This window comes from Dermacentor silvarum, chromosome 1 (assembly GCF_013339745.2).
Source record: "Dermacentor silvarum isolate Dsil-2018 chromosome 1, BIME_Dsil_1.4, whole genome shotgun sequence".
Lineage (NCBI taxonomy): Eukaryota > Metazoa > Arthropoda > Arachnida > Ixodida > Ixodidae > Dermacentor > Dermacentor silvarum.
This window is the reverse complement of record NC_051154.1, coordinates 145,117,759-145,144,882: the sequence shown is the minus strand read 5'-3', so window position 1 is coordinate 145,144,882 and position 27,124 is coordinate 145,117,759. Positions and strand designations below refer to the sequence as shown.

Here is a 27,124-nt window from a genome sequence, read left to right as displayed (position 1 = left end):
TTCCCTCGAGCGGATGCAGCCGTTGTTTAATTAATGCGGCACCCTCCCGTGAAAAGGCGTGGCGCGGGGCCTCTGCATGCGGCCGGGCCCTAAGGAAGCAGTCTTGAGATAGTTAAAATAATACAAGTTATCGAATTTTGATATGCACATCTGACTGCCATGACCAAGTATCTACGTACAGATATTACAGCACATCTCCGTAGTGTTATCTTAAGACTTGCGGCTTTCATTGGCCTTACAAAAAACAATCGCATTTTCCCCGCTGCTGTTCTAAACGTTTAAAACACTGCCTATATAACATTAAATAATAAACAATTTGTAACAGCGTGACGTAATCATGATAGAAAAGCAGAGCATAACACCGAAAGCCATGATAGAAAAATTTTATCAGCGTCATCTCACTGTTGAACTATTGCATCATATTACAAAAATCTAAAAACTTTTTCGATAGAACAGCTATCAAGTTAACGTAATGCCACCAGTTCGCCTTCGGCATGTCCGGTCTTGGCGCCCCATGTCATCACGCACCAAGCAGGCGGCGGATGAAGTGAAAGAAGCCACCTTGGTGTTGGGGCTGGTGCATGACCCTGGTGGCCCAAGCCTGTGTGGTCCACCGGGCCTGTCGAAGACGCTGGCGATGCTGGAGAAGACCAGGCCCGTGATGAAGATGAAGTACGTTGCGTCCGCGGGGACGGCCGGCGTGACCGAGATAGCGGCGAACACGAGGAAGGCGTCCAGGGTGGCGAGCGTCGGCGCGTGAGCGCAAATCGCAGCTTAGCTTGAGCCGGTACTTTGGTGGCGGCGCGATCTCGTTCATGGCTGCAGCGTCCGGGGGAGTCCAGGCCACTGCCGCCAGCTCCGGCGCCGACGTTGCTCCACCCATGGTCTCGCCGGTGCTCCGAAGGCTCAGAGGGTCTCGTGACGGGGCCCCTGCTTTCCGTCGTGCGTTCAAAAGGTCTACCGGCCTCCTTGCGAACTCCTTGGAGGCTAATGCGAGCTACTAAGGTGCCGTGCCTCATGAAATGGAACCCTGGCATGAACGGCCTTCTTCTTCTACCTCAAAACACGGGCGGCTCTAAATGACGACGGTCGTACGACGATGATGATGATATCCCTCTAAATGACACGTCTTGACCTTCTTCTTTTTCAATCGAAGCTTGTTATAAGGTGCAGATTTCGGTGGCGTCCGCGTGCGCAAAAAGCATCGTCGTCTTCTTCCGCAACTGGTTCGTTGGCGCCCCTCGGTTCGCGCTCGTGCTCGTGCTCGGCACGCGCCTGTGCCACTGCTCCCGCGTTCGTCGTCGTCGTCTTCTTCCAAAGCTGGCTGCGTTGCCGCTAATCATTCGAGCGTAGAACTTCACCTCTCTTCTGTCGTCGTAATGGGGAGGCCGCGTTTACGGGTGTATGAGCCATTGCTTAAGGGGGTATGAGCCATTCATTGTCTTACCGTAACTGACAGATTTAATTTTGAAGTAATTTAATTTCGAAGAATCGCAAGCGGCAATGGCGGGCGAATGCTGCTCACCACGCCGCCGAGCAAACTCGAGACATCGAACGCTAGCGACAACGGCGGACTGCGGGCATACCGTCAGTGACGTAGTTCTCTCCGTCGCAGCCGTCGCGTCATGCTTAGTTTAGGTGCACCCAGGACAAGCTTCGCTTACCCCAATTTTCCGGTAGGGGAAGGGTTGGTTAGTTTTTTTCTTTTTCTACTTCTACACCTCCCACAAACATATCCTTAAAAAAGTCCCGAACGCCGCTTTTTTCTCAGCGGTAATACTGCAATTATCTTTAGAGCTCTCCTTTCTCTTCTCGATGCACCTCTTTCAGTATTCGTTTCCGATTAATCTTCAGACTGGAATCGCGCGTCATGGGAGTCACCAAAGCAGATAAGTTAAAGATAAAATGGCCTATAAAGTTAACCGGTACGCTCACTGGGCTGAAATATTTCAATTAAATTTTCCAGCGCAGCGTACACATTCCTGTGCCTGCGACCAATAAAAGCGAGGCACCAAAAGAAAGCAGGATGGGTGTGTTCATGCGTATCGACTTAGCGAAATTTCTAAAATGCCTGGTCTTAGATTGGAAATTATGTTGCTGTCTGGTCCTCACTTTGCTTCATTTTTCCTTTTTTTTTTTTTCGCGTCCATCACGCCCATGGGTTTGGCGGTCGTCGGCGTTTCCTCGCCGATTATATTTGTGGATGTATATGGACAACTTGGGCAACTAGGTGGGTTCCCGAATAGACAACTTGCAGCTCTCTGGTCTAGTATAGGTTACTGGGTTTGTGCCGTTTGGTATGTGCCCGTTCTTACCCAATACCCCTGGAGGAATGTGCAACTGTTACACAAAAGTTATGGAGCCTTAAATGTGTTTAGATATGTGTCGTACTTCTATGTGTCGTCAACACACTTCCCTCCACAAGCATCATAAATCATCTTCGTCTTAATGACGCAGACAGCTAACAGCTACAGGCGACTAGGATGTGCTCGAGTCATCCGCTATTGCTATTGCTACAACTCTGACAAACTTCGCATCATTTAGAGTCCAACGTTGCATTGAACCTGCGTGTCGCTTTTTTTTCTACATGCAAAACTGAAAAAAAATGATAAAAAGGATAGAATAGGTTAATCTGAAGTAACAGAAATGCGGTACATTGAATTACCGCTATAGCGTAGAGACCTCGGAAAGTATAAGGACGTTTGTCAGGCGAAAAAAAAAATGTTGAAGAGGCAAGGTCAAAGATTGGGCAAGATTCATTAAAATCACGTTTTCTGCTAGTCAAAACATCGCGCTATTATGCTTTGATTTTTGAAGAGGCGTTGCGAGCTGGAGCCCGACGAGAACGTGCCATAAATTTCACACAACACTCTTAAAAATAAAGTTAGTATAAGGGAGGTTTTTCATCAGTAATTGATATTCCTCTACTAATATATCTTCGTTCCACTCGTAGCCCAAATATCGTGAATTAAACGCACAGAAAATGTGAGTCGCAGACATCTTGCTATACAATAAATTGGATTTCCCTAAACATCTCTTTAACCTTTAGCGTAATATTATTTCATACTACAGGGCACAATAACGTCCAATCAACTGTCAGCTCTGCTTTGCCAGAATTTCTGGAATTGGTCTGGAATTTGGGAGTACTTTTGCCGAGGAGTTGTTCATTGGCCTCACACTCAACAGAAATCGCTCCCACAGTACAACCACAACAATCATTGGTTCGGGAAGGTCACCGATCGCTCCCGCCTTCGCCCGCCCCCGCAGACATAGATCGGCGTGTGAGCAACTACTATGCTGGTGTGGGAAAGTATGGCTTTAATTCTTCCAGTCGAAACACATTACAGCACCCATCGGGGTGAAGATATGGGCCGGTATTTTGTAGCGATGCCTTTAAAGTAATAATACCTTTTCGCGCTTATCGCGCTTTGTCATTGGTCAGAGCGACGGTCCGCTCGCGTTATCAACGGGATCAGCCGGCCGTGAGCGGTGGATGATAAGACTAGTGTAAAAGAAGTCATAAGGCGTCGCTACAAAATCGCGGCCATGGTTTATATAGGTTCTGTTGGCGAGAGCGTTTTTATCTTCACCGGCGCTCTTTTTGAGAAGCACCGACGCGGCGCGCAGACGCAGAAGCGGCGCCGCACCGTTTCGCCACGCCACTCCCCCACGCAGAGAGGAGCCCTCATGGTTGAAGAGGATTGGTGAACCGTGCCCGGCGTCCAAAGCGGGTGGTGTAGGGCACGGGCCGAGGCGTCGGAGGCTTTAGTGGACGGATTACGGGAGACGAGCAGGGGTTCGGAGTATCCTCGGAGAGGATGTATGACGGCTTCAATCAGTCGATGGAGACGCGAACGTCCTTCCCGTTGATTGGCAGGTTGAATGTCTTGTCATCACGACGAATGACTTGGTATGGTCCGGAGTAAAGGAGTAGGAAAGGCGTGCGTACAGTGTCGTCGCGGAGAAAGGCATGCGAGCATGTTGCTAAGTCCTTAAACACGAACGGAGTCAGCTTGGTGTGAGGTTCCACTGGCGATGCGCGCAGGGTTCCCATTATGCGAAGGAGCCGGGTGACAAAGTCTGTATGGTCCGAGCTGGTGATGTCAGGAGTTGATTCGGGGAGAAATTCCCCAGGTAGGCGAAGCGGTTCCCCGTAGACAAGTTCTGCGGGTATGGCCTGAATACCTGATTTGAAAGTAGCGCGCAGACCAAGAGGGACGGCTGGGAGAGCATCGAGCCAGGTTGAGTTGCGGTGGCACATGATGGCTGCCTTGAGCTGTCGGTGGAAGCGCTGAATCATCCGGTTGACAAAAGAGTGGTAACTGGCGGTCCGTAAAGGCCAAGATATAGTCCAGCGTTTTCGGCGCGCCAGGCCGCGGCAGGCGAAGTCGGATACACTACGCCAGCCACGCCAGCATGTGGAAGAAATTTGCCTCCTTACAGTCCAGCACGCACATGATGATGATGATTTATTGGCATCCCCTTTGAAACGGGGCGGCGACAAATGGTCACATAGCCTGCTTGATTTAATCAGGTATACTATACATGTTCTTTATCTAGCATTTTTGTATACCTCTCATTATTCTTTTTCTTTTTAAAAATTTACCTTGTACCGCTACCTATGATTTAAGAGATCAGGTCGTATCCATCTTTTCCCTGCTTTTTTTTCCACCAGTACTCTAATCGTCTCTTGCTTATCTCTACGGCTGATCAGTTGATGTTTCCTTCCACTTTAAACCCACGCGCTTCTGGGAGTTGCACGTTACCTACGGTTCTCGCTGGGTGGATCCCGTCGCATTCCATAAGGATGTGCTGAGTGGTCTCTGGATCTGCAGCATACACATGCCTCATCTAGTTCCGAATATTTGCTCCGGTATGTTTTGGTCCTTAGGCAACCGGCTCGGGCCTCAAATAGCAAGGCCCTTTGTGTTATCGTATAGATTTTCCCTTCTAATTTCTTTCTTCTCATTCTTGTAAATCTCCATTGTCCTTTTTGTTTCCATTCTTTGCATCCAATTCAAGGTCTTTATTTCTCTCACTTTCTTTCTGATGACTCCTGGTTGTCTATTTACAGTTTCCATTATCCTGTACTTGGTTGCCAACTTCCTTGACCTCTTCCTCCGTTCTGTGTCCAGGCTTTTCATGTAGAGATACTTGTGCACTTTAGCCGCCCATTTATTTTCATCCATGTTCCTGAGCCTTTCTTCAAAACTAATTTTGCTCTGTGCTTCTCTGACTTACAAAGATGCCCAACCCATGTCACCCTGCACTGCCTCATTTGTGGTATTACCGTGGGCTCCCAAAGCCAACCGGCCTACTGATCTTTGGTTAACTTCTAAATCCGACAAGATATCCGATTTTAAGCATAGAATGACATTTGCGAATGTTAGCGCTGGCACCATTACTCCTTTCCAGATTTCACGCACCACCTCATACTTATTGTGGCCCCACAGTGCTCTGCGTTTCATTATTGCTGCATTCCGCTTCCCCTTTATTTTCAGATTATCTTGGTGGTTGCATGAGTAATTCTTTCCCTCGTTTGTGTGTACGCCGAGGTACTTATATTGCTTCACTATGGGTATTACTTGCTGTTGAATTGACACCACGAAGTTACTCGTCTCTTCATTAAAGATCATAATTCCTGATTTCTCTGTGCTAAACTTAAGGCCTAGATTTGTCGCTGCATTGCTACAGATATTCGCAAGTATCTGTAAATCTTTTTTATTGTCCGCTAGTAGCACAATGTCGTCTGCGTACATAAGTCCAGGGACCTTCTGTTGCACCATTTGTCCATTACGCATGTAGGATAAATCAAAACCTAATTCGCTGTTTTCCAGTCGTCTTTCTATAGCCTTAACGTAAAGTGTGAACAACAATGGTGACAGAGGGCATCCTTGCTTCAATCCTTGGTGAATTCCCACCATTTCATTACCTTTTCGACCTTCCCATACCACTTGTACTTGGTTTTCTCTATATATCTCCCTCAACAGCTCCACGAAATCGTCATCTATGCCTTCGTGTTGAAGAATATCCCATAACAATTCCCTGTCTACGTTGTTATAAACTCCTTTAATATCTAGAAATGCTATCAATAAAGGCCTTTTCTGAGCTACTGAAATCTCTATGCACTGAGTTAGTACAAACATATTATCCTCTAAGCGTCTGCCTGGCCTGAACCCATTCTGTAGTTCCTCCATTACATCGTTTTTCTCCACCCACTTCGAGAGTTCTAATTTTATGGCTTGCATTGCCATTCTACATATCACCGACGTTACTGTAACTGGCCTGTACGAGCTCGTCTTATCCTTATCTCCTTTGCCTTTGTAGATGAGGTTCATCTTGCTTTCACGCCATCCAATGGGAATTTTCTTCGTTCTAATCACTTAGGGGCATTTTCTGCACGCCACGCGTCGCGCGAGGCTAGCGCCATCTCTGTGTGTGGGAGCGCAACTTCACGGCCGCGCGAACAGCTATTTACATGGCGCATGCGCATTCGCCGTCGGAGTTGTGCGCGCTTTTTTTATTTTTTGACAAGGCAAGACACTTCATTTCTGTGAACCAACATACATAGTTGCCTAGGGGATCGGCGTAAATGCACATAAAGCCTGACAGAGCGCCGATCACCGGCTTACACACACATGGATAACCAGTCATGCATAAAATATGAACATAAGTTCGAAAAGAAACAGCTCACGCTCCGTGTGCTGTTTGACTGCCTTCACGGCATGGCGTTAACTTGCCCTGACAAATATGAACATAAGTTCGAAAAGAAACAGCTCACGCTCCGTGTGCTGTTTGACTGCCTTCACGGCATGGCGTTAACTTGCCCTGACAAATATGAACATAAGTTCGAAAAGAAACAGCTCACGCTCCGTGTGCGGTTTGACTGCCTTCACGGCATGACGTTAACTTGCCCTGACAAATATGAACATAAATTCGAAAAGAAAACGCTCACGCTCCGTGTGCTGTTTGACTGCCTTCACGGCATGGCCTTAACTTGCCCTGACAACCAGAAGATCGCACTCCTATTGCTAGTGCGTCGGCTACGTCAAAAGCGGAAGCGGATCATGTACATACATCCTCACTTGCGCTGTCATGGTCCACGGACGTTGAGAAAGCCACAGCCGCGCTTTCACTACGAGCACCGCAAGCCGCCATTTTGCCTTCTGCCCGCTGCCCCTACAGCGCGCAGTGCATTCTGGTCTAGCGGCAGCCGCGTGAAATAGAAGTTTTCACGAGGGCGCTTCCGACGGTCTGGCGTGGAGAGTATGAGTCAGTGTTGCCTGTTCGGTCTGGACTGTGAGCATGCCTTGCGCTTGCATTGCGGAGTAGTAGCTTTCCTTCGATGTTTCCGTTTATTTTTGGCCGAATGACTTACGCTCGTAAATAATGGCATATATACTCATCAAAAGGCTACAGGCCAGCACTTTGCAGTTTATGGGTGCACAAACAACCAGCGGAAAATAACGATTTGGGGGACTAAGTGTGTCCACAACACAGCACTCCGCGAGACCACTGTCGCGATGTGGTATGTTCACGCTTCGCCGGTTTCCTGCATCACCTGAGAACTTGGCATTTCAGTCTAATGTGAACAAATGCATACATCAGTAAAATAACGCATTTTGGTAAACCTTTTTCGGGACATTTCCCAATAGGTTGCGAGAATTGTCAGCTCTTCGATGCAATATTTTCTCGTATGTAGTGGCAGAGGCTACATTTGTTATTCTTTCAAACACGACTTCATTGCAGTGCCTAATACGGGGTCACACCGCGCACTTTTGTTCGTGATCGAGCCCGATATGGGTTGAATTTCTTGGTCACGATTGGCTTCTTTGCTCAATCTGCGGAAGGGAGCCAATCGCGGTCGAACAATCGGTCACGATCGCTATCAAAAGTGGCCGTGTGACACCGGTATAAGACAAATTGGAGCACTCTGCGAGAGAACTAGTCGGTAAATACACTTCGCAGCGATATGGAAAAATCGTGTCCTATGGAAGATGTATGCAGACCCTGTGTCCAGCAAAACATTGTCTCTGCGTTCACACGCACCGTGCGCGGCCCTGCCCATAATGGTAATTAACTTCAACAGTGTTGTGCTGCATCGAGCTCACCCATCTTTGAGCGTTGTCTATGTGCTTGGGCAGCAAGAGAATGCAAAAACGAACCTGTAAACCTCATCAGCGCGGCCTAGCGCCAGTGCTAGAGTTCGGGAACCGTAATGCGCTAACTGTGCGTGGCGTAGAAACGCGCTATGTGAGCCCGCGCAATTAAGAACGTAAAAAACGGTATTCGCATGCGTACGCGGACAATAGAATCATTCTTGCAAGAATAACAGTAACGAAAAAATAAATAATTCGCACAGTCGATCAAGTGAAATACTTACGTGCGTGCAGTGACCGCTTCGCTGACCACTAAGCGCTTTTCACTCACGTACGGTCAGTAGTGGTTTACAGTCATATCCATATGTATTTATTCGACAATTGTTAAGACTCGACATTACTTTATTATGAACATAACACAGTGAGACAGTGTAAGGGAAACAAGAGAAAGAGCAGAGATGACCCTAACGCTGCAATATTATTGGCTTATTTCGCTTCAGAGATAGCGCACACGAACAATTCTTGCCGTACGCGATATCTTCAATACAAACTTCGCGCACGATCTACGTTAAAGTTCACTGTGAGCGAAGCTTGTTCCAAATTCAGACATTCGAAAGAAAAGCCATTCCAGGTAAACAAACGTAAAAAATAGGTAAACAAATATATCTTTATAATGTCTTTATATATCTTTATATATCTGGGATGATGCAGTGGGGCATCCTTACGAGCGCTGTCTAGTGGGGCAGGCTCTCCAGCGCATCGCTCGGACTACGCCGCTCGCGCTCGCGGTTCCTTGAACTAATCGGACGGTCAGCCTTACGCTTGCGTACAATAAACGCCTTTACAAGTGGTGGAGGTGCTGGGTGGCCTAGTGGTAGAGCGCCCGCCTCAGCTGCGGGAGGTTGTGGGTTCGATTTCCACCGCCGCCGGGTACCCACTGGTTCAAATGGGAACAAGCGTACCCCGGCTTGGCGTTCGGCTTCCTTCAGGGGTGATACGCTTGGGAAAGGAGCCTGCGCCCTGAATTCCCGTCGAAACCAATGGACTCACGGAACGATTCAACCGTACGCTCGGCGACATGCTCTCAATGTACGTCTCCTCCAACCACACGGACTGGGACGCCATTTTGCCCTTCGTCACTTACGCGTACAATACCGCTACGCAGAGAACTACTGGTTTTTTCGCCATATTTCTTATTGTACGGCCGGTACCCATCGCACACCATCGACACAATGCTACCATACCGGCCCGACGCATCTGAATGTGCGCCCATTTCTGATACGGTGAGACATGCCGAAGAGTGCCGCGACCTCGCCCGGGCCTTTACCTCCAATGACCAAGAGCGCCAGAAGAACACTCGCGGTGACACCACCTCCGCGCCCACCTTTCTTCCTGGAGCGCTTGTGCGGCTCTCAGTTACTTCCGCTGCACCTGGTTTGTCTTCCAAGTTAATGCCCAAGTATGAAGGTCCCTACCGCATCGTCGAGCGTGCATCACCCCTCAACTATGTGATTGAGCCCGTTGAACCATCTTCGGACGTGCGCCGTCGCGGACGCGACATTGTCAACGTTGAGCGCCTCAAGCCCCCTATGATCCCCTAATAGTGACGAACAGTTAGGTCGCCGGACGGCTCCCTGTTTCGTCCCCGGGGTAATTGTAGTGAAGAAGAGGGACGATGCAGAGGGGCATCCTTACCAGCGCTGTCTAGTGGGACAGGCTCTCCAGCGCATCGCTCGGACTACGCCGCTCGCGCTCGCGGTTCCTTGAACTGATCGGACGGTCAGCCTTACGCTTGCGTGCAATAAACGCCTTTACAATAACAAGTCCTGTTATAATCCTATTGGGATTGACAGTATGTATAAATAAATAAATACTAAATACTAAAACAAAAATCTAGCACCTGGGATGTATCAGTTGCGCTGGTATCTGTGATCACTGTCGCGCGTCGGTTCGTTGCAGGTACCGCGCTGCTCGATCGCCACGCTTATGCTTTGAAATTTGGTTATAAGCGCCTTACACTGCACCAGATCCAATAAATTTTGCATGATTGAGCTGTTCAGTTGCGTCGGAAGCGAATGGAGTAACCACCGAATATCTACCAACCGCTGACACGCGTCGTCGGGCCGCCGGCGCCTGGTTCTAAGCATTGCCCGACAGCTACGTACGCGCCTGCTTTCGCTAAATGAGGCAACCATCAACCGCGAAACGTAATGGTGATCAGATTAAATCGACGATACGGTCACATGTGCCCAGCAATAACAATGAAATATACCGCTGATTAGCACGCCAGGTCTCGACGAAGCAGACGCGGCTGCCGTCGCTACCGACGACGAAACACCACATCCACTGGCTGGGCTTGCTGTTGCCATGGCACACCACACTGAGCGCTCACGCGAGCACGTGAAACATGTAACAAGTCAAGCCGCACAAGACAAGCGAAACGGAAGAAAACAATCGAAATAATGCGCGGCGAAGATCACACAACCGAAGTGCGGCCGGCCTGCTCTCGCAAGGCGCACAGTCCAAAATGGCGGCATAACATGTTCTGACGCTAGACGTCGCCCGTGTCGGCCAGTGGCGCTGCTCAAACGTCGGTTTGTGAAAAGGTCTATAGAACATGTTCTATCTCCGCGCCGGCGGCGCTGAGCGCGCCCGACGCAGCTGGGCACGCCGGCTACGCCGTGACGCCAGACTGCAGATAGTGCACTTTTCGCCGACGTTGCTTAAGCGCGCCGCGCATAGTCACGCGCGCGCGCTTAAATTCTCAACCCTGTTGCGTCTCGAGGTCAAGGACGAGAGACGGAGTCTTGGAGCAGACGAAGAGGAGACGAAAGCTTTATAAAATATGTACAAATGTGTACAGATATAACAGGTAATAGCTGGTAATAGCTGCCATTAGCTGGTGATAGCTGGTAAAAGCAGTAAGAGCGCACCAGACCGACGGGACGGCCGGTGGTGACTCTCTGGCTTAACAATGGGCCGGTTCTTCCTTAAATCCCCTTGGCGGCGACTCCTCGTCGACAGGACCCAGGCGTCCCGCCTGGGTCCTGTCGACGAGGAGTCGCCGGTTGTTGACGTCACCCGCGTCGTATTGTGTCGTCACGGGCCCCTTGGCGACTCGTCGACAGGACCCAGACGGGGTGGTTGCTGACGCACCCGCGTCGTATTGTGTCGTCGCGTCTCCCTGGCGACTCGTCGAGAGGACCCATGAGGGACGGTTGGCGATGATGGCCGGTGCTTCTTGCAATTACCCGCGACGAATCCATTCGACGCGGATAAATCGGAGTTCCTGTCGCCTCGATGATAGGGTTGGCACGTACTATGGCACAACAACCCCCGCGGAGAGCCCGAGGAGCGTGAAGAGTTGAGATTCGAATTGCCGTCCTTCATCGGTTGTGACGCGACGAGGAGTGCCGAAGCGAGAAATCCAGCCGGAGAAGAAGGCTGAGGCGACGTCTTTTGCGGTAATCCTTTCTAGGGGCCATACCTCGGGCCATCGAGTGTAATGATCAATGGCGGTGAGGCAATCGCAGTAAGGTTCAGCTGGAAGATGGGCGCCTATAGTGTCGACGTGGACGTGCTGAAACCATTCCAACGGCAAGGGAAATGCCCCGAGCGGCGAAGTGACGTGCCGGGTGATTTTGACGCGTTGGTATTGGATCCACGTTGGTGCGCAGGTGCGGCAGTCACGCTGCATTGAGGGCCAAACCTAACGCTCAGTCACAAGGCGTGTAGAAGCGCGAATGCCGGGATGGCTGAGGTTGTGTAACTGGTTGAAAAGGCTGTGGCGATGCAGAGAAGGGACATATGGTCTCACTCGTCCGGTGGATATGTCGCAGTAGAGAGTGTCCGTCGACCCAGGGACGGCAACTTGTTGAAGTCGAAGAGAAGAGCCATTCTCGAGTAGCTGCTGGTGATGATGATTGGTTGTTGGAGTTTATTGGCGCAAGGGCCAGATGTGGCCAAAGAGCGCCAAGGCGATAATAACTTGTCAGTGGTATATATGAATAGTGCATTATGATGTGTTGATAAAGCAGATGTCGCATGGCTGTAAAGGGGCCTAAAAATAGTCGCTGTAAACTGCGTAAAATCTATAGGTAGATTATGGCAATGACTAATGAAGTGTGCGATGGACACAAGAGATGCATTGTGAAAGAATGATGATATACTAAAATATGTAAGAGGCGAAATTTTTCAAAAAGCACTACTGCCTTAACCGAGCCCTTGAAGTGCAAGGGCCTGGAAGCATGTGCTATACTGAACTACTATCACAGCGGAATCCTCTGGAGAGAGGATGCGCTACGTATTTATTGGGCTTATAACATTTAGGACAACATCGTTCAAAAAAGCGAGTACTGCTTTGGCATTAAAAAGCGGTTCTTTACCAAGAAACATAGCGGGATGGAGAGGGACAAAATAGCGGTATGCGAGAGGAAAATGTTTCTTCCTCTCTCTCTCGCCTTCCTGACACTCCAGGAGGACGTGGAGGACGTTGAGCGTCTCGTCACATCTACCACAGGTTGGAGGATCATTACCATTCAATAGGAAATTGTGAGTTCCATATGGGTGTCCTATTCAGAGACGACAGAATAGGATATCAGTTCGCCGTGTTTTGATGCAGCGGACCAGAAACCTAACTGTGGCTTAATCAAGTGAATTTTATTATTTGTTTCCGCATCCCACAAGCGCTGCCAGTGGCTTCGCAATTTCTTACGCAAGAAAGGTTTCAAATCTGTTACAGGGACAGCAGCTGTAGGATTAATAGTGTGCGATGTTATTGACGTGGCCATTTGGTCGGCAAGAACATTGCCCTCGATGCCTCTATGCTCAGGAGCCCAGCATATTATGACTTGTTGTTTAGACGCATAAACAGAGCAGATCAGTGAATAGAGGTTGATACTTACAGGGTGTTTATGTTTTTGCGGCATCATTAACGCTTTAAGAAGGCTTAAAGAGTAGGTAAATATTATAGCCTTTTGAAGTTTCGGTGTATCAATGTGTTTCACCGCCGATAGTACTCCATAGGCCTCTGCCGTAAAGATACTTGTTTGGCGATAAAGTGCATCGGATTCCGAGAAGTACGGACCGACTGCCGCGTAGGAAACGCCAGCATGTGACTTTGATGCGTTGGTGTAAAATTCAGGGCAAGGGTACTTCGACTTTAGTTCTAAAAAGTGCAGTTGAATGTGTCCATCTGGCGCGTGTTTTGTGATTTCAATAAACGATGTGTCACATTCGACCAAATGCCACTGCCACGGCGGTGGCAGCTTCGCTGGAGGCATTAGGCGATGTTCAAGAAGTGGAGCACCCATTTGTTCACTGAGCTTTCTCACACGTAGCGAGAAGGGCTGCTTCGCTTTTGGTCGGTTATTATATAGTGCGATACATGCGGTATCGTTTATGGTAGAACAGATAGGATGTGTACTGTTTGAATTTGTTTTCAGGAAATATGTAAAACTGGCATAAGACCTCTAAGGTGGAGCGACCACACGTTTGCTTCTACATAAAGGCTTTCTACTGGGCTTGTCCTGATGGCCCCGGTCGCGAGGCGGATTCCTAAATGGTGAACAAGATCCAACATCTTTAAAGCACTGGGTGCAGCAGACTGATAAACTATCGCGCCGTAGTCAAGTCGTGAGCTGACAAGGCACCTATACAAGTTCAAAATGCATTTCCTGTCACTGTCCCATGTTGTTCGCGACAGAATCTTCAATAAATTCATTGTTTTCAGGCTCTTAACCTTCAAGTATTTTATGTGCGGGATGAATGTGAGTTTCGAGTCCAATATGATGCCGAGAAACTTGTACTCTGCGCTTACAGGTAATGTGGTACCAGAGAGCTCAATAGCAGGGTATGGTACTGTTCCTCTCTTATTAGTGAAAAAGTCGCAAGTGCTTTTCTGTGGGCTCAACCTAAAACCGTTTTCATCAGCCCATTTAGCTACTTTATTTAAGCCATGCTGGACATGTCGTTCGCAGACAGCAAAGTTGCACGATTTAATACCAATCTGCACATCATCTACATATACCGAGTAGAACATTGTTCGTGGGATAGCCATCCGTAGAGAGTTCATTTTAACAATAAACATTGTACAGCTAAGCACACCGCCTTGCGGGACACCAGTTTCTTGGGTGAAAGACCTCGACAAGGCCTGGCCCACACTTACACGAAAGGTACGGTTAGAAAGGTAGCTTTCGATAGCACTCAACATGTTGCCGCGGACACCCATATATAGCGGAATAGTATCGGATAATACCGAAGCGCCATGGGGTCTCATACGCTTTCTCTAAGTCAAGAAATACAGACAGAAAAAACTGTCTGTGTATGAAGGCATCCCTTATATTCGCCTCAATACGGACAAGGTGGTCTGTAGTCGACCTACCTTCTAGGAAGCCACACTGGTATGGATCTAGTATTCCGTTGCTTTCTAGGAGATAGACAAGGCGCCGGTTTATCATCTTTTCATAGAGCTTGCACAGACAACTTGTCAAAGAATAGGTCTGTAGCTACTAGGTAAGGACGGATCATTGCCCTGTTTAAGTATGGAGAATACTATAGCTTCTTTCCAAGAAGGAGGAATGTAACCAGCAGCCCACATGACATTAAAAAGAGAGAGGAGTGTCTTTTGTGTTTCAGGGTGTAGGCAGGCCCCGGAAAGTAAAGCTATAGTTTCGGTTTCAAGGAACATGCCCGCTCCTAGCGGTTGCCTGACATCCTAAGTTATTTTTCTTATTTCTCTTTTTGGGAATTTTAAATCGGGCGAAACGCGGGAAGTGGTCGCCATCGTGCGTCCGTCGAGCTTGCCTCCGCTCACCCTTGCCACTCGCTCAGCGATAGCACAAGTCAGATCGCGCTTCGTCGTCTGCTTCGGTTGTCGTCCCAAGTGTGAAGATGGGAAAGATAAGACAGAGAAGCTTGATCAGGCGTGCAACGAACGGAAGACGCAGGAAACCAGGGGCGCGATATTGTACGCGTTCCAAAATGGAACGGAGGCCGTCCGTTCCATCGAGCCGCACACGATTGGCCAATTTGAACCATGAGCCGCACACGATTGGTCAATTTGAACCGTGACGATCAAATTGACCAATCGTGTGCGGCTCGATGGAACGGACCGCCTCCGTTCCAGTTTGGAACGCGTACAAGATCGCGCCCCAGGTCGACCAAGCATTAGACGAAGATGGCTAAATCGGCACATCACATGAGTTGCGCGGCTCTGTGGGGTTCGAACACCGGGAATTCCAGTCCTTTGAAGTTTTTCAGGTTTCCTAATGACCACGGGTAAGCACAAGTATTTCACTCTATTTTCCGAGCAGGTATTCATTTTGCATGAGTAAACCAGTTCTGTGCAAGCCTGAGTGGACTGACATAAGAGCAGTGTCGCTCGATTCATTCGTCATGACGGTAGCCCATCTGTTGCCGGTGAAATACTTGTACTGAAGGGCTTGAGTGCGTGTTTTTGGGCTATACATTTTGTTCATTCTTTGTCGACACGCAAAGCCAAGGTTAAAAGAAAAGAAAGAAAGACGCAGCCGTGGTGGTTAATAATTTTCGCATTAGTTTGGATCTTCTGGAATCTATTTTCACTCATGATGTACAGTCGAGTGCAAAATATTAGAGACCACGGGAGTGGCGACCAAACTAAAATCCCTATATAAGAAAAGTACCGCCATCCTTTGATAAACGCCGCTTCCCTCTCTCCTGTATCTCCGATTGGACGATGATAGCGCGCGCTTTTCACTTCTTTATATTTTCTTTTTTTCCGCCTCAGAGCCATGTTGAAAGTCCTCTGCGCAGCCGCAGTCGCCGCCGGCGGCGGCGGCGCGCGCCCGGCCTGAAAGCTTCAACGTGGACTTTCTAGGTGCGCCACCGTCGACGTGGCTTTCGCAAGCAAAAAGTAAAGAAAAAAGCAAGCGCTTTAGGAGAGGAGGCGGCGGAGGAAAGAGTAGATGGCGGTACTTTTCTTACATAGGGACTTTAAGCAGGGTTAGGGTGCCTCGATGCCCAGCGCCACCGTTCAGGGTGGAGACAACCCCGTTGGCGCCGCCATATTGAATCACACGAGCTCGGACTCAGCTACGCTTGCGTTCATAAATAGTGTTACTTGCGGCGCACTTCCAAGAGCTTTGCCTTGATGAGGATTTTTTTTATCGGTATCGCATCTGCACATCTTTATAACCAATAGCCGTTAACTCGTCGAAGGTCCAAGACGTAAATGTATGGCGCCGGGAACATGCCCCAAGTTGCCTAATTCAATCACATTTAATATGCCGTGTCTATGTTTGAAATACGCACTATTTTTTTTTTGCGCTTCGATGCTTGGTATATAAGGTTTGCGACCCCCTGCGTGTGGAAGACTTTCTTTTTCGCTGTTGTATTTTGGTTTACACGTCACGCCTCCTTTACCGTAGCCAGCCACTCGCGCACGGCGGTTAGTTTCCCTTGCGTTGCGCGTGCTCTTCGCGTTCGTTGCAATTATTTGACGATATCTACGCGCAATTTTGCTTTTTTTTGCCCACAGAACTGTGTGCTGACAGGATTAAGCTGGTGTAAAAATAACTGCGATGTGAAAATAAGGTTTAGTTAGTGCTGTAGACAAAAATGTAACGTAACTTGTCTGTGTCAATCTTGCGTAGAACACACGAGAAACCAAACGATGCACAAAATACATTTACTTATAATGTCTAGTACAGTCAATCATGAAAGAGATATGTACATGAAAAATTATATGTACTGTGTGGCGCCTGAGGGTTATGTTGAAAGACGAGATAAAAAGAAATTCGCAAGGTAGGCTCGACACACACAATTCGGGATAGGGAGAGTATTTTTTTATTTATTCATTACATGGGGGGGGGGGGGGGTTCAAGTGAGTACATCAGCCTTATTACACACAATATAAAGCGAAAACAAGAATACAAACAAGAAAACGCAACCGCGGGTAATATTAATCAAGATATCCAGCCAGAATACATCAGCTACCATCGAATACGTCGCATCAGTCAAACAGATCGATGGCGAGTACAGAACATTTTATAAATAACCATTAGAACACTGATAACTACATTGAAGAAAAGAACAACACTGCATACATATCGCGTAAAAAACCGTAAATGAAACTAAGACAGTCAAATACAGATTAGCAATGTTTTTCACTTCGAAAATATAGTCCATGATGATGTAGGGCTGTTGACTTTAACAGACGGCGCCCATCCTGTCGATTTCCCTCGTACTCGTCCTCTTCAAAGTGTTTCTAAGTACAAGTAAAACAACAAAAGTGATTATTGATATGAAAAGTTGCCTTGTAAATACAGAGAACCCATTACAGTGCTTAAAAATAAATTTTCGCAGAAGTAATGCTGTATTACCTCGCTTCACACGTTTCGAAGAAGTGCACAGGCTACAACAGACACCATGCCAGAAAGCGCCGAAACATTTTGGTCCCATGATGCCCCTTAACTCTACTACACCTGGGCACACCGTGCACAGGCATTTAAAGACCGTCACAGTACCCACTAGGGCCACTACGATCGGGAATGAGCACGAATGACCATCGGCTTACGAGCACCACGCTACAAATATATTCGTCTAAAAATCAGCTATGTAACGTAACAACCTGAGATCCGCAAGATATCTGCTGAGAATACAGAGAAAATCACAATGCTTCGCTTGCCACGTACACAACAGCTGCTCTCCCTGGAAGAAGCACTGCGTTCTTTAGTCCCAAATAACCAGTAGCGAAAAAGAAACTGAGGGGAAAAAAAAAAGAAACAAGAGACACACGATGTGTGCTTCCCGTGAAAAAGTAAAATAGGTGGTTTACATGTCGATTTGTAGCTAATGTAAGGCTATTTCGCGGCGAAGCGTTTTCGTCAATCCCTAAAATAAGGGTACTACTCGCATAGACTGCGCCGATCAAAAGGGCAAAAGCCTATGCGACGCGCGCTCGCAAACCATAGGCTACTCAGACAGCATCGGTGCAGTGTTTAGTTCGTGAGCGAACGTAGGTACGTGAGCGAGGATCAGAGAATACTTTCTTATTTAAATGAAAAACACGGTGCCATAGTCTAAACTTCCTTGACACTTACCTCGCAAATGTAGGAGCTATCCGTTGCCTTCCAGTATACCGCTTTACTTGGGCTTCCCATCTCTTCCTTCGCTCTGGGTCCCGGGGGAAGCGTAAACAACGAAGCCCTTTACGCGTTGATCCGGTGCACTTGTGAACACAACCGCCCGTCATGTCGACTCGATGCACTTGACAAGCTTGTCATTCATGCGGCTGAACACTGTCCAGCAAGTAGAAGCGTCAGCAAAGCATCCGCCCGCACTGTGTCTCGAACTAAGCACCGGCACCAAGCACTCGCAACCGCTCGCTGTGATTCAAGATGGCGTCGCAGCGAGAAAGCGGCGGCGCGGGGGCGGTCAAAGGATGGCACCACCCTGAACGGCGGCGCTGGCATCGAGGCACCCTTAAAACCCCTTGATGTTAGAAAGTAGCGACACGCTTTGGTCTACGCCGCAACACCCTCGCCGGCGCGGTCAACCTCCTCTTTTTCTCCCCCTCTTTCGCGGAGGCAGCGCATCCGGTACGCTGAATGGCTGCGGCGCTCGAGACTACCCCGTCAGGTGACCCTGACGTCACGAAAACGGCGCGAAACTTGCTTTCGCGCGCCTTTAGTTTCTCCCGCTCGCCATGAGCAGTCCAAGTGGTGGTCGCCCTGCCGCTCCGAACGTGTGTTTCCCAAGTTTTTCCATTTTTCCACTCTTTCGTCGGAATCTGAGATTCGTTCTCCGTGAAAATGCCTTGCTGCTGCGCGTTTCAATGCAGCAGCAGGCCAGAGAAAGGGCAAGCCTTATTTTATATCCCCCGAGGTGAACGGAATGTCGTGCGTCGGAAGCAGTGGCTCCATAACATCGGGAGAAGGGATTGCGCCCCTTCTAAGCACGCCATTCTTTGCGAGGTGAATGTTGCAGCTTTCCTCATATTTGTGGATGAAGTTGCATGGAGATTTTAATGCTCTTCGCATAGCCGGACTCTTGGTTCAGTTTAATACAGAGCACCGATAACTGTGCATATAGTTTTTTTTTAAGTGAGTTGGCTGAAATTTTCGTTGACTCTTCGAGCCGTGACAAAGCTTTTTGTGTTTTCGCGCGCGCGTTAGTTTTCAAATGTATGTAATTTGTGAGTTAATGCCTGTAACTCATATTTTGTAGTTGTGTGCGTGTGTGTGTGCGTGTTTGTGTATGTGCGTGCTTGTGTGCGTGTATGTGTGTGCATGTATGTGTGTGCGCGCGTGTGTGTGTGCGTGTGATACTTGCGCCTCATACTTGTGAAGCCAAGGAACTATTTTACTCTTATTGCGTGCTTATTGTATCTTTGCAAAGTTTTAATACTGCGAGCATTTTTTTCTTTATGTACTTTATGTTGCGAAGGCATGAACCGCAATATATAGGTAGATAACTGGTATTATGTATTATTCGCGCATGCTCATTAAGTACAAGCCACGCGCTTCTGATAATCTCCCTCAATTCTGATAAACTTGACATCTTGAAGTCTGTAAGTTAATTATCAAGTGCCAGTCTTAGCACTTTCTGTGTAAGCAATCAGCCTTTTTTTTTTTTTTTTTGAGAGAGAGACTTGGGTTACTCCCAGAGGTGATGGAATGTAATTTCTCGTCGTTTCATAGTGACGGAATACAGGCGCGTGTGTAAAGTTCTATGTTGGCTGTTTCGCAAACACAGCACGTATTTCGCACAGTGGCATTGGTACAAAGGCGTTTGGCCCACTCATTTTGGCGAATTCACTTTAAGTAAACTATCACATTTCTTCTTGGTTACCTTCTCTGAGCCTTTTAAGAGCGAAGATAGTGAACCAAATTCTCGTTTATACTCTACGCTGCTTATAATGTATGCACCCAATACACCTCCGCGTTACGGACAACCCAAGTGGCGACGTAGAGGTAAACAGCTCAGCCACTGCTTGGTACTCATTTTTTTCGGAGCGCTTCCGCTTGTATTTATCGAAGCGTCCTAAAAAATGGCACGACGTTCTATCGGAAACGTACTTTCGTCATGACAGTTTCACAAGGGATAAATTCCCATACAACGCTTCAAAGGGCCGAATAAACAAGCGCGCGCATTGATTCTAATGCGGCTGCAGCGAGCCACTGGAGGGTTCAGCGCCGCGCCGGCCCGGTGAGGGGGAGAAATCCGAGGAGAATTGAGGAGGTAAGCGCGTGCGTGGGGGAGAGTGTCGCTACTTTCTAACATCAAGGGGTTTTAAGCAGGGTGGGGTCGTAGCGCCCCCCTCCAAGCAGCGGCGATAGGCATGAACTAGCCCCGATGCGAAGGCCGTAAGAAGCGAGCGCGCGCGCCAGTCGAGCACGGCCATGGCCGGGCGCACGCTGCCGCCGCCGCCGGCGGCGACTGCGGCTGCACAGACTGACTTTCAACATGGCTCTGAGGCGGAATATATATATATATATATATATATATATATATATATATATATATAAGGTCAAAGCGCGCGCTGTCATCGTTCAATCGGAGATACAGGAGAGAGAGAGAAGCGGCGTTGATCAAAGGATGGCGCTACTTTTTTCTTATATAGGGACTTTACGGCAGCCTACAACAGCGTTGCATCTCAGCTCCCTACGACAGCCGCATGCGGAGGCGAAGTTGAAGAAAGCTGCCGTTGCCGGTAAGCCTGATAAGCAGCCAGGGATCCTTGAATGCTATCACGTTCCACTCTTAAAGGGCCCCTAAAGCACCTCAGATATTTTTGAACATTTCAAGTAAACACGTGCATCGAGTTCAGAATGCCGTCACGATTAACGATGCCAAACGCTGCGCACAAAAAAACGTGCCACAAAAAATAATAATAAAATGCCGTCCTCCTCTCCTGGCTTTTCCGGTATCCCCAGCAGTCGTCCCGATGTCACCAGGGTGCATCTGGTGATGTCAACCGGGTCCACGATGTCGATTGGTCGAGCAAGAACCTACGACTTCCGGTTAGTCTGCTAGCACGTACGCGCGCTCCCTGCTCTTCCTCGCCGTGTTGCTCGCTTGTGCGCACTTGCGAATTGGTAATTACAGCCCGCAACCCACGTGCCAAATCACTCGCGTTCCAACACTGTCGTGCTTAGCTGTCTGATTAGCTGCGCGAACGGAGTGCGACAGTGTTGGCCTTTCTAGACGTGCGCGCAACACAAGGTCCATAGCGGCGCGCTTCGCATGAGCACGGGCCGGCACGGCAGCAACAGCCGGTAGCCGAGAAGCACTCAGTATATAGCGGCTAATATAAGGCCCGTCCACGTTACCGGCACGGTAACTAGCCGCACGCCGTTTGCCATTCGCGGGCCGCCATTCGACGGTGGTTTTGCTCGCGAACGGCGAGATTTCCTTACCGTAGAGAGGATGAGACCGGGACGCATTTGTGCGTCAGCCTCACCGCTGTCGATCGCTCGACGGCGCCGATATCGTCGCTAGGACTTCTCGATCCGGTTCACTTCAAAGCTAAAGCGAACGGCGTTTCGGAATGAATCGCCGACGCTCACAAGCCGCAATATTTTCTCTACCGTTGTGGTCGCTCTTCGCAATAATGGTACACAAAGAGGAAAATACGCGGATATTAGCGGCGCCGTCGGCTGCGATGCGAGCACAGCCGAGGCGGTCGTCTGCCGTCGGTAGCCATGCACTGCCGCTGAGCTCGACAAGTATCGGAGCTCTCGTTCGTGTTTTACGTTTGACAGTGGACGCCATTTTTCATAAAATTTAGAATTTATGCATCGCTTTATCTACCGGAAATTATTTTCCATGGAACAGAAGCTGTAGCCGTTGTTTTCGTCGCCGGTGGCGGAGGCGCGCTGCTTCGCGGGCATCAGGCGTGCATCGTGCTGCGAGCACCGGCCGAACTGCCGTCTACTTCGGACACCTCTCGCGCGGCAGACGTTCTACGGCACTGGAGGCCGGTTCGCCGTCGTTATGTTTGCCGCTAACGTGGACGTGCCTTAACCGGAAGTGGACAGTGTTTTGAGAAGCGCGTTGGCGATGACGTTTGTCACGTGACATTTGGAGGAGCACTCGGCGAGGAGGAGAGATCAGCCGACGAGGAGAGTAGCGAAGGAAAGAGCGAAACGAGCGAAGGCCGCGTTTCGATCATCAAACGCGAGTAACTCCGCTATTACGGCACCATTTCGAAAAATTTTCGCGGCTACGTGTTCGTTGTAGACTCGTGCACAACTGCTACACCACAACTAAATTTCGACCTCTGGGTGGTTTGGGGGCCCTTTAAAGGCGAATTTTAACTGTTCGCCAAATTTTTCTTCGTGGTTTTTTTTCAAGATAAAGGGTCGACCTATGTTCTAATTTAAATGGTATATAACCTTTTGTAACAGCGATACATAATCATGTTAGAAAAGCAGAGTACAACATTGAAGGCCGGGATAAAAACATTTTATCAGCGTAATCTCATTATATAATTCTTTCATCATATTGCAAAAATCTAAAAACGCTATCGATAGAATAACCATCACGTTGACGTTATGCCATCAGTTCGCCTTCGGGATGTCCGGTCTTGGCGCCCCATGCTGTCACGCACCAAGCAGGCGGCAGATGAAGTGGGAGAAGCCGCCTCGGTGTTGCGGCTGGTGTGCGACGCCGGTGCGCTAAACTTGTGTGGTCCACCGGGCCTGTCGAAGGCGATGGCGATGGTGGAAAAGACCAGGCCCGTGATGAAGAGGAAGTACATGGCGTTCGCGGGGATCGCCGGTGTGACCGAGATGGCGGCGAACACGAAGAAAACGTCCAGGGTGGCGAGCGTCGGCGCGTGAGCACAAATCGCAGCTTAGCTTGAGCCGGTACTTTGGCGGCGGCGCGATCTCGTCCATGGCTGCCGCGTCCGGGGGAGTCCAGGCCACCGCCGTCAGCTCCGGCGTCGACGGTGCTGCGTCCATGCTCTCACAGTGCTTCGAATGCCCAGAGGGTCTCGTGACGGGGCCCCGCTTTCCGTCGTGCGCTGAGTAGGTCGACCGGGCTCCTCGCGAACTTCTTGGTCGCTAATACAAGCTACAGAGGAGCCGTAACGCATGAAATGGAACCCTGGCACGTGCGGTGTTGATGATGATAATGAACCTTAACCATGGCTCGCACCCACTGAAGGGGATAGGCCAACAATCGGGCGGCAGTAGGTAGCTAAAAACATTCTTCTACTGCCTCAATACACGAGCGGCTCTGATTCTTCTTCTTGTCGTCTGAACGTGTGGCGCATACCCACTATGGGAGATTTACCAAGACTCAGGTGAACAAGGTTTAAGAAATTTGGAAGTTATATTTCACAATTTCACATCACAGCATTAAAATGTATGCTGTGATGTGTGTCTGTGCGAAATTTGTTACGTTTTTGCAAATTGTGTAATCAGCTATTCATCACACATTTTTGTCTCACTTCAGCTTCAATTAATTTTTGCAACACTGGATTGCAATGGTTCATTGTATGCGATTGATAAACACGTCTGTCAATGACAAAGATAACTCTCACTGAGGCATTTTTCAGCCTGTTTTAATGCAACGACAATCCGCAAACATCCTATACATATGCAGGGTGTTTCAGCGAACACTTTTGAAAATGTTAAAAGGTTGTCTGTGGCAGATAGCACAATTCCAGTTGATGAGGTGGTCTACTCGAAGAGGTGGACGTTTACTTTTGTGCTTCAATGCATAAAACGACGTTTTGTTAAGAAATTAACCGGAACGCCAATGCATTTCTCCGCAAAGTTCGGGAAATAATATCGCGAAACTGGTGTCATCCTGAGAATTCGTTCCAAGTGGATCCGCCTTGCGAACTCCACGGCTAGAATTTGTTAATTGCAATAGGGTAATTTGTTACAATTACCATTATATGGTAATTAGTTACAAGCTTAATTAGTGAATTTTTGTGGATTAGTCGATTATGCATTTTAATTTTTTTGTGCAAGTAATGTCCGCCTCTTCGAGTAGACCAGCTCATGAACTAGAATTGTGCTATCTGCCACAAGCAACATTCAAAATTAGACTAGATCATCGAGAGAACTGAACGTTTCTCTCGGTGATCTAGTTTGCAATGCATTCGAACGCACCGGAAGAATGTGCGAAACGTTTATTTTCTTCCAAGAAGACACACACACGCTTACTCACTCGCAGAGCATGTCACACACACATGCAGGGCAAGAACTTGGCAGTCCACGTTATACAGCGTGCAGGAGCGCCGATTCAGTCCGGTCGCAAGGAAGGGGAGTCCGAACGGCCAGCGGGGTGAACAGAAAGCTCTGCATGCCAGATATAAGCATAGAGTTGCGGTATGATGGGGCTCAGGCTGTCCTGACCGCTTGTTCAAATGGACTAAAGAAAAAAAGATGAGTGCTGTTCAGAGAGCCATCAACCACCCTGCAGAATAGACGGACTAATGCAATGTTGCGCTGGTATTGCAGGGGGTTCCACTTGAGGGCTTTGAGGTGATCCTCATAGGCTGGCATGAGCTTGCGACGACCGAAAAGACGGGAGTACAGGGTGCGTGTTGCCCGGCGGTGAACAACCTCGAATTTGTCAGCGAGTTGCATTTGGTATGGACACTATACTGATGAGCATATACTCGAGTCGTGGCAGAATGAGAGAAGTGTATTGGAGATTGTTGTGGAGAGGGGTGAAAAGTTGGGTTAAGTGCAACGCGATAACTGTCTCTCAATAGAGGACACCTCAACCGCGTTGCACAGAGGGGAAGTGGGATTAACAGATTAGAGGAGAGAAAGATGGGAGAGGGAGCAGCAGCAGCATCCGAGGCGCCGGAGGCGCGGGAAAAGGGAGGTCAAGGTTTAGACACGGTCAGTGAGGCCGGTGTCGTCAACGAAGCTCAGGAGGGCACGGTAGAGCTTCAGGTGACTTGAAGAGCAGCCCGAGGGGTGCAGAATTTCGTGTGGTGAAGAAACTGGGAGGCCGTGCGCACGGTAAATGCGGGCGAGGGTGGCGCGCGCCGTGGAGAATGCAGGGCACTCGCAGAGGAGATGCTGCAGCTTTTCTGTAGCGCCGCAGTCTTGGCAGAGAGGGGAGGGGGCTCCGCGGAGGCGATGTTTTCGCTCGGCAGGCCAGACGGAACCGGTCCGGAGGGCGAGAGAGAAGTGTAGAGTGCTATGAAAACCTCAGGTCCACAGGGAAGGGAGACACGGGTCACAAACCCCACAATGCGACGAGCCTTAGATACAGTGCTGGTGACATGTGCGGAAAAGTCAAGAGAGGGGCTGAATATTACACCCAGAATGGGAAGGGCCCGAAGGGTCATTTCATTATACAGGGTGTCCCAGCTATCACGCAGCACGATAAAAAAAAAAGAGGAATGGCGTTACGTGAAGTAAGCCTAGTGCGTATTGTTTCCAGTACATTGGAGTAGCCGCCAGTATTTTTTTCGTTACTGAGATTTAATTAGCTAATTATAATTAATTATCTAACTCGAGAAGTACTGTCCTAATTATCCAAGTGTCAATGAGAAAATTGTAGAGCACCATGAAAAACTGCCGATACAGCTTTCTGTTGCTGAATACGTGCTGGATAAAGGTCTTTTTCCGAGCGTGAACGAAGCCCCCGAATGCACGCAAAGTGCCTCGAGCGGCCAGTCGCGCGGAAATTCTGCGTGTATTCGCGGGCTTCTTTCACACTCAGAAAAACACATTTATGTAGCACGTATTGAGCAACAGAAAGCTGTATCGGGAGTTTTTCATGTTGCTCTACAACTTTCTCATTGACACTTTGATAATTGATACAGTACTTTTCGAGTTAGATAATTAATTATAATTACCTAATTAAACCTCAGTAACGGAAAAATTACTGGCGGCTACTCCACTGCACTGGAAACAATACGCACTAGGTTTGCTTCGCGTAACGCCGTTCCTCTCTTTTAAAATCGTGCTGCGTGATAGCTGGGACACCCTGTATATGAGTTCCTCCGAGCAAGTAGGTTGGGCACACAGCAGTTTTGTTGTGGCCGGTACGCATGGCAGCACTTTTTTCAGAGCTAATACAAAGTTTGTTATTGCAGGCGCAGTCGTTCACATTTACAAAACGTATTTATTTCAGGCGCACATGCTGCGTATCGACATAATGTAGCAGTGCAAGTGTTAACTTGTTAATTAAATACATTCCGCGAAGATGCATTAGGAACTTGGTTTTGGGTAAATCTCTTTCCTAACTACAGTTTATAGTAACACCGCAAGAAACATTTTAGTGCAAGCTGAAGAGCTTTGGGCAGTTTAAGCATTCCGACTGCGCAAAGCACTGATGAAGCTTTTCCCGTTCCACGCGGCGCACTCACACCATCTGCAATTTCCATAACGAAAAAAAAAAAGAGATCAAAAGCCAATTACAGTTTCATTGACTCAGTCCGCGCTGCTTCTCAAGCAGGCATGGAAACAATCCTCGTATACGCGGCTGCATGCATAGGTCTTGCATGATGCAGGTCCTTCTACGCATTGCACACAGTGCACATATTGCCAACACATCATTTCTGTTTGCAGTGCTCAACTACAAGGACACACAGACTGAAACATGACAGCGCTGTGTAACGTTTCCTTCAGTGCGTCAGCGTTCTTGAGTGCTCCACTAGCGATTCATACCCAACTAGGCCATAACACGCCTTAACTTGAAAGAAGTCAGTGAAGGAGTACTGTGAACTTGTACTGAACTAGATTTCACAGGCCGAATCAAAGAGCGCACTGTCAGCTGAAACGGATCGCATGGCTAAAGATGTACATACTTCCCATTGTTCGGCTACTAGTGCATTTCGCTTTCAAAAGCTAGCTAACTCGAGTCACGTGAGACCATGGGCACATGATTCACACGAAACACGCCGCGGTTCACCACCCGAAGTTTCACACGGTTCATTCACCACACCACACACCACACGAAGTCAGAAGTGCCATATTTCAAATCGCTGCAGCGCCAAACGGAACCGAAAATGCATTTTCTTTGGCAGTGTTTGTCAGCTGGGCTCGTTCACTCTCAGGTTA

At 48.6% G+C, this 27,124-nt stretch overlaps 1 protein-coding gene across 1 annotated transcript; it reads right to left on the bottom strand.

Moving 5' to 3' along the window:
* Positions 1–3,835: 3,835 nt before the first annotated feature.
* Positions 3,836–4,300, bottom strand: LOC119464191 (uncharacterized). Its single transcript, XM_037725095.1, has one exon. The coding sequence runs from the start codon at positions 4,298–4,300 to the stop codon at positions 3,836–3,838; it is 465 nt and encodes a 154-aa protein (XP_037581023.1).
* Positions 4,301–27,124: the final 22,824 nt, after the last annotated feature.